General features: G+C 43.9%; 1 protein-coding gene across 1 annotated transcript; it reads left to right on the forward strand.

Moving 5' to 3' along the window:
• The first annotated feature begins 3,921 nt into the window (after positions 1 to 3,921).
• On the forward strand, positions 3,922 to 6,673 carry LOC147662853 (uncharacterized). Its single transcript, XM_086950850.1, has 2 exons — positions 3,922 to 5,724; positions 5,808 to 6,673. Exons 1-2 carry the CDS (start codon positions 3,922 to 3,924, stop codon positions 5,949 to 5,951), a joined length of 1,947 nt encoding a protein of 648 aa, XP_086806976.1. The 3' UTR covers positions 5,952 to 6,673.
• Positions 6,674 to 7,946: the final 1,273 nt, after the last annotated feature.

Below are 7,946 nucleotides of genomic sequence, written 5' to 3' on the forward strand. Positions count from 1 at the left end.
ATATATCCTGGAACTGCGACATTCTACACGACTAGCAGACGGAAGAATCTCCCTTGGGGTCAAGGAGCGACTCCCCTGTTCAAGCAGGCATTTCAGAGACTCTTCTTTTCCTTGGGCTTTCCTGGTTGCTCCAGACTTGCCCTGACTCCCCTCCAAAAAGTGAGTACCTCAGACCTTGCTGGTCTGCACTGAAGCCAATCTCTTCTTTCTTCATGGGTTGCTGTTGCCAAGGCATGTTGGGTCCAATCTGGAAACTGACACTGCAGCACTCAACATCCTTTGTGGGACAGCTCGAATCCAGCTCCTGGTCGTCCTCGACGCCTCCTGGTCCTCGTGGCTGAAGAGTCAAGCTTCTCCTCCTTCACCTGAAATCACCCGACATCGGTTGGCATCTTCTCATCGCCTTCCTGGTCACTGGCAAGTGACCCAGACTCTGTCCCCTCTGCTTTCAGGTTCTTCACATCTCTGATCCACCCTTGGATCCACTCAGACACTTTGTACTTGGTCACCTGCAGCATTTTTCAGCAGCTCGCCATTGAAATCAACGACGAAACCCGACACAAAAAGACACCTATGCACCCGGCTTCCTTGGGTGAGGTAAATCGAGTACTCCGGTGCTCCCGTGAGTGTTGACTCTAGAATCTCCTAGTTCTAAAGGGGTTTGCTCCAAGTCCTCTTCTAAGTGTCCTTTACCTTTAAATTTCCAACCGCGACTTTCACCATAGAAGTTAATGGTGATTCGCGGCTGTGTTTAGACACTGCACTCGTCCCCCATGGGTCCCCTGTGCCACTACCTTGTGTGGTTCCTGGTGGCCCCAGCGGTTCTAAAGGCTCTAGGCCTTGTATCTATGTCAGTCGTGGTTCTTATACCACTTTCTTAATATATGGTTTGGTATGCCCCTAGGGCTCAACGAATATTGTGCTAATTTACTGTGTGCTAAATAAGTTTACTGAATCTACTTTTGCCTCTAGCCTCATAAAGAGACTAGAGGGATGTGTTTAGAATAAATACATATATTTTATATATATACCTGGTGTGGTTCTCCTTTCATTTGGCCATTCATGAGATTATAGACTGGTAAAACAAGCTGCCTTACATTCCTTCAAGACTTAGCCTGAAGGCTGCTCTCCACAGCTCCCACTAGGATAGCTTTCTATATAGGTTGTCTTTAAACCTACTATCAATAAGGGTCATTTGGACTGGTGCAAGGTGCCCACTAGAATAGTGGACAGCATATGCCAGGCCAACTTCTCACAGCAAGTGTCATGGTTTGGTCCAGAAAAGGTATCACAGATGCATCAGTGCTGACAGCGGGGGCATGTTCAGAGGTCAGGGGCAGAGATGAGGTGAAGGTGTTAGTATCGAGTCAGTGTGTTTCAGTGGTCGCTGCTCTGGGGGTGTGATGAGGGCTCGGGTTATTATGACGAAAAATGCCGGTTGAAACAAGCTGCAAGGCTAATGGTAAATGAATGCTGTTGGGTAATCTGATGGAGGTGGATAGGGAGGAGGGGAAAGGGGTGGAGCAATACAAGTAGTGGGGTTAGGAGAGGGTAGAGACCGAGGTACCCGTGGGATGACTAAAGGTCTAGGATGAGCTTGGGTCAGGGAGGAAACCTACTTTATCACAGAGAGTTTGAGAGGAAAATTTCATCAAGTAATTCTAGGCTGCATTCAGATGCTTGGATGAGTATAATCCAATTATTATAAATGTAGACGGTTGCCTCTGCTCGGAAAACAATAGAGGGAGTTACAGAGAGTCTGAGACCGTGGGGGGCTTTAGTGGATGCAGTGATCCGGAGCAGATAGCAAAGGGCTTTCCTTCATTGAGCTGGTCTTTTAGTGTAAAAGATAAGGTCACTTATGGTAGCTCCTTTATTTGTGCAGACATAGAGGTTGGAAATAAGAGTTTCTGGGTGAAATTTGAGAAGCCTGTGTTTGAAGTTCTTTAAAACGCTTTTAGGTAGTTTAGGGGAGGTATATGATAGTGTAGGAATTACAGCCGTCTGGAACCAGTTTGGAGATTAGTGATCTTCGAGAAAGGGAATCCGTGGCTAAGGACACAAAATTTCCAGAGTGGAAAGAGGGGAGGGACCGGAGTACTACATGCTCACGTGGGGGGAAGCCGAGGGGAGTTGAGGAGAAGGGGGTATGGTCAGAAGAAGGAAGGAAGGGATGGAGCAAATCATGGGGTGGCTGGCGGAGAGTTCCATGTCACTGTTCTACAAAGACAGCCCATTAAACAGCAGCATAATGACAGAAGATGTCAAGACTGAAGAAGATACTCTTTCTGTTTTGGGCTTCCCAACGTTATAGGCATGCGATTTCTAGGTGGAAATCAGCAAATCCTGAAGAGAGTGCCCAGCTGCGAATATAAAAAAGGGAAGTTGAAATACATTAGGTCAAACTAGATTTTGCAATTAGGAAGATAGAATCCTGATTAGAGGGATAGGGGGGATGAGGTGAATAGTGGCCTAGGATGAACCTGGAAATTCTATAGACCAAGCCAATCTGGAAATCTCAGCAGAATTAGTAAACAACATCATTCTAAGATGGCTGCCACCTTGGAAATATTTATAAGCTATAGAACATGATAGTCCTTCTTACATGTCCATAAGAAGGACATGCTAAGTCCTATGTCAATATCTAGATTTCTAGAGGCAGCGCCATTTTAGATTGGGCAGGAACGTTATATGAGGAGAGGGTCGAAACATGATGCAGGGCCTACAAGGGCCAGATAGAGCCCCTTTATGCCACATGGGTCCCAAACACAATCAGCGCACAAAAGGCCCCCTTAATCAGGCCTCGAGAAAACAGCGAGGGGAATCCTCCTGAAAAAAAGTTAGTAGTGAATGAAACCAGTCACCCCCATGAACAATAAGATGTGATGTATGGCACAACATCCTGGTGTCCACCTTGCTGTCTTGAGTCTTCCTGATCCATCGCTTACTCCAAGAGCTGTTCTTGTTTTAACAAAACCTTGACCATATGTATCTACCCAAAGCTATAACTAGTATATGACTGCTATGCGAGCACACTTTTTTTTGCTAAGTTACTCTATGAACACCTTTGCTGAAATAAATAAGATTGTGGCATGTTCAAAGGAATTTTTATGTAAATTTCTCTGTATGATTAAATAGGTCTTAAATATGTCTTCATTAGTTTCAACAATAGTAATAAATGCGATGCTTTTACAATCAATTAAAAATTGTATATCCACATTCCAGTATTTTCCATTTAAGTAATTTAAATTTCTTTACATCCGACAGAAAGCAATCCTTGATTACACAAAATGCTTAAGAATAATGAAGATAATACTGTAAATCTGCAAAAGCAAAGTCCGAAACATTGAGTTCCAGTATTCAGCAAAACATAAGTGCCGACAGAGGCAGCCGAACCTGAACATAAAACTGACAGATCCTGGAAGTACCGTCCAGGGCAATTCAGTGGTTCTACGAGTCTCAGCGGTGCACCTCCGTGCCTCAAGATGAAGAAATGACCTGTAGAAAATTAAGGCAACACTGATCAACCACTTCTTGTGTAAACATGTCCAATACCATCTCTGATCATTTGGTGGTTACAGCAGTGCTCTGCTTCCTAAAGTGATATCAGACCACCATTCAGTGCTGGAGGTGTATTGTAAACTCTTTCAAGCCATTCCAAAGCAACCAGCGAAAAGCACAGTTAACTGAAAGTTGAAAGAAATGGGGGTTCTGCTATATAAAACACAGAGTACTGTCCCAGTGTCCACCGACCAGAAGGACGATAGATCTTTACTCGCAAGCTTGCAGAGTCATTATCCTTTCTAAAGACAGTCGACCACAAAGAAGCCTTACACGTGTTATGAGTGTGGCGAGTATTTGGTGACCTTTGCACTTTAAAGTTTATTCAGAAAGCAAACAAGCAAAATACCAAACACATACATGGAGTGTGAAAATAACACAAGTGCTTTATCGGTCATGTTGGCCCTTCAGACAGCACAGTCAAGAGATGTAGAAAAATGCATACCCGACTCAGGGACACTAACCAAGAAGGAAAAAACATATACTTGCAGTGGATGTGGAAGTAGTTTTATTTCCTCTTCAGGATTAATGTATCATCAAAAAACACACTCAGGGGAAAAACCATATCATTGCAGTGAAAGTGAAAGTAGTTTTAGGAAATCGGCAACATTAAGGAATCATCAGCGAACACACACAGGCGAAAAACCATTTAAGTGCAGTGAATGTGTTAAGAGCTTTAGTCGATTAACAGATTTAAAATACCATCAGAGAAATCACACAGGGGAAAAACCATACAAGTGCAGTGAATGTGTGAAGAGCTTTTGTCAATCATCGCACCTAAAACAGCTTCAGAAAACACGCACCGGGGAAAAACCATACCATTGCAGTGAATGTGGAAGTAGCTTTAGTGAATCTTCAACATTAAGGAATCATCAGCGAACACACACAGGGGAAAAACCATTTAAGTGCAGTGAATGTGTGAAGATCTTTAGTCGATTAACAGGCTTAAAATACCATCAGCGAATTCACACAGGGGAAAAACCATACAAGTGCAGTGAATGTATGAAGAGCTTTATTCGATCATCACACCTAAAACTCCATCAGAGAACACACACTGGAGAAAAACCATATCATTGCAGTGAATGTCGCAAGAGCTTTAGTCAATTATCAGTTCTAAAAATTCATCAGAGAACACACACTGGGGAAAAACCATTCAAGTGCAGTGAATGTGGAAGTAGTTTTAGGAATTCTACAACATTAAGGTATCATCAGCGAACGCACACAGGGGAAAAACCATTTAAGTGCAGTGAATGTGTGAAGAGCTTTAGTCGATTAGCAGGCTTAAAATACCATCAGAGAAATCACACAGGGGAAAAACCATACAAGTGCAGTGAATGTGTGAAGAACTTTTGTCAATCATCACACCTAAAACAGCATCAGAAAACACACACCGGGGAAAAACCATACCACTGCAGTGAATGTGGAAGTAGTTTTACGAGATCAGCTAACCTCAGACGTCATCAGCGAACACACACAGGGGAAAAGCCATTCAAGTGCAGTAAATGTGGGAAGAGCTTTAGTCAATCTGCACACCTAAAACAACATAATCGAACACACACTGGCGAAAAACCATATCATTGCAGCGAATGTGGAAGTAGTTTTAGTTCCCCTTCAGGATTTATGTATCATCAGAAAACACACACCGGGGAAAAACCATACCACTGCAGTGAATGTGGAAGTAGCTTTAGTAACTCATCAACATTAATGTTTCATCAACGAACACACACTGGCGAAAAACCATACCATTGCAGTGAATGTGGAAGTAGTTTTAGTTCCGCTTCAGGATTTATGTATCATCAGAAAACACACACCGGGGAAAAACCATACCATTGCAGTGAATGTGGAAGTAGTTTTAGTTCCGCTTCAGGATTTATGTATCATCAGCGAACACACACTGGAGAAAAACCATACCATTGCAGTGAATGTGGAAGCAGTTTTACGGATTCATCTAACCTCAGACGTCATCAGCGAACACACACAGGGGAAAAGCCATTAAAGTGCAGTAAATGTGGGAAGAGCTTTAGTCAATCTGCAGAGCTAAAAAAACATTATCGAACTCACACTGGCGAAAAACCATATCATTGCAGTGAATGTCTGAAGAACTTTAGTCAATTATCACACCTAAAAAAGCACCAGCGAACACACACAGGGAAAAACTATATTATTGCAGTGAACGTCTAAAGAGCTTTTGCACATTATCGTACCTAAAGCGGCATCAGAAAACACACACTGGGGAAAAACCATACAAGTGCAGTGAATGTGTGAAGAGATTTTGTTGCTTATCACACCTACATAAACATCAGCGAACACACACAAAAGAAAAGCCATTCCAGTGCAGTGAATGTGTGAAGAGCTTCAGTCAGTCTTCAAACCTACAAAGACATCAGTGAGCACACCACTATCACTGATCCCACATAGAAATAAGAATAGCGCTGAGTGAATGTGGTAATAATGTAATTACATCATTCATAATACTGACCCATCCATTGGTGTGCATTGAACCAAAAAAAGTGCAGTTATTGTGAGATGAAGGAATTATAGAAACTGATAAAATTACAAGAATGCGGGACATTCAAATACCAGCTGATACAAAGCAGAGGATAGAAGACTGAACTAGTAGGAAAGAAGAAAAACACATATATTTGAAAATTATAAAAGTGTCTATTGTCTGCTATTCTTTATTTCCCTACAGCTTGGAAAAACATGAAATATCAGGAAACCCATTGAGAAACTAGCACAAAGTGGACTAAAAGTAAAGAAACATTGTTGGTTTTTATTCTGTGAGAGAGTTATAACAAAAGAAATCCAAGCACACCTGACCATGCTCCCTGTAAAATCAACTCCATGAACAATGCTTGGACTAACAAGGGTATTTTCAGCTAATTCTGGAGATTAGTGATAAAACACATAAACCCAACACACTCAAAACAATTTAACAAGCACAAACTGAAGATTCTTCAGAGCTGGCTGTGGTTTTTGTCATTTTATGCATCATTAATGGTTCTGTGACAGTGGCCAGAGAACTGTGTAGAAAAGAAGAAGTGAAAGCAGGAGAATGTGAGCTGCAGCTCTCCGGGTTAACCCTCGCAGTGCATGACATTTACCTCTGAAGCAGGAGAATGTGAGCTGCAGCTCTCTGGGTTAACCCTCGCAGTGCATAAAATTTACCTCTGAAGCAGGAGAATGTGAGCTGCAGCTCTCTAGGTTAACCCTCGCAGTGCTTGACATTTACCTCTGAAGAAGGAGAATGTGAGCTGCAGCTCTCTGGGTTAACCCTTGCAGTGCGTGACATTTACCACTGAAGCAGGATAATGTGAGCTGCAGCTCTCTGGGTTAACCCTTGCAGTGCGTGACATTTACCTCTGAAGCAGGAGAATGTGAGCTGCAGCTCTCTGGGTTAACCCTCGCAGTGCTGGCATTTACCTCTGAAGCAGGAGAATATGAGCTGCAGCTCTCCGGGTTAACCCTCGCAGTGCGTGACATTTACCTCTGAAGCAGGAGAATGTGAGCTGCAGCTCTCCGGGTTAACCCTTGCAGTGCATGACATTTACCACTGAAGCAGGAGAATGTGAGCTGCAGCTCTCCGGGTTAACCCTCGCAGTGCATGACATTTACCTCTGAAGCAGGAGAATGTGAGCTGCAGCTCTCTGGGTTAACCCTCGCAGTGCTGGCATTTACCTCTGAAGCAGGAGAATGTGAGCTGCAGCTCTCCGGGTTAACCCTCGCAGTGCGTGACATTTACCTCTGAAGCAGGAGAATGTGAGCTGCAGCTCTCCGGGTTAACCCTTGCAGTGCATGACATTTACCACTGAAGCAGGAGAATGTGAGCTGCAGCTCTCCGGGTTAACCCTCGCAGTGCATGACATTTACCACTGAAGCAGGAGAATGTGAGCTGCAGCTCTCTGGGTTAACCCTCGCAGTGCTGGCATTTACCTCTGAAGCAGGAGAATGTGAGCTGCAGCTCTCCGGGTTAACCCTCGCAGTGCGTGACATTTACCTCTGAAGCAGGAGAATGTGAGCTGCAGCTCTCCGGGTTAACCCTTGCAGTGCTGACATTTACCTCTGAAGCAGGAGAATGTGAGCTGCAGCTCTCTGGGTTAACCCTTGCAGTGCTGACATTTACCTCTGAAGCAGGAGAATGTGAGCTGCAGCTCTCTGGGTTAACCCTCGCAGTGCATGGCATTTACCTCTGAAGCAGGAGAATGTGAGCTGCAGCTCTCTGGGTTAATCCTCGCAGCGCATGACATTTACCTCTGATGCAGGAGAATGTGAGCTGCAGCTCCCTGGGTTAACCCTCGCAGTGCATGACATTTAACTCTGAAGCAGGAGAATGTGAGCTGCAGCTCTCTGGGTTAACCCTTGCAGCGCATGACATTTAACTCTGA

The sequence above is a fragment of the Lissotriton vulgaris genome, unplaced genomic scaffold (genome assembly GCF_964263255.1).
Source record: "Lissotriton vulgaris unplaced genomic scaffold, aLisVul1.2 SCAFFOLD_2265, whole genome shotgun sequence".
NCBI lineage: Eukaryota > Metazoa > Chordata > Amphibia > Caudata > Salamandridae > Lissotriton > Lissotriton vulgaris.

Excerpts from the sequence above, each read along its gene's own strand:
- LOC147662853 (XM_086950850.1), top strand. The coding sequence starts at position 3,922 with ATGGAGTGTGAAAATAACACAAGTGCTTTATCGGTCATGTTGGCCCTT. Across the intron at positions 5,725-5,807 it reads ACACAGGGAAAAACTATATT|AAGTGCAGTGAATGTGTGAA; the intron begins ATTGCAGTGAAC and ends GAAAAACCATAC.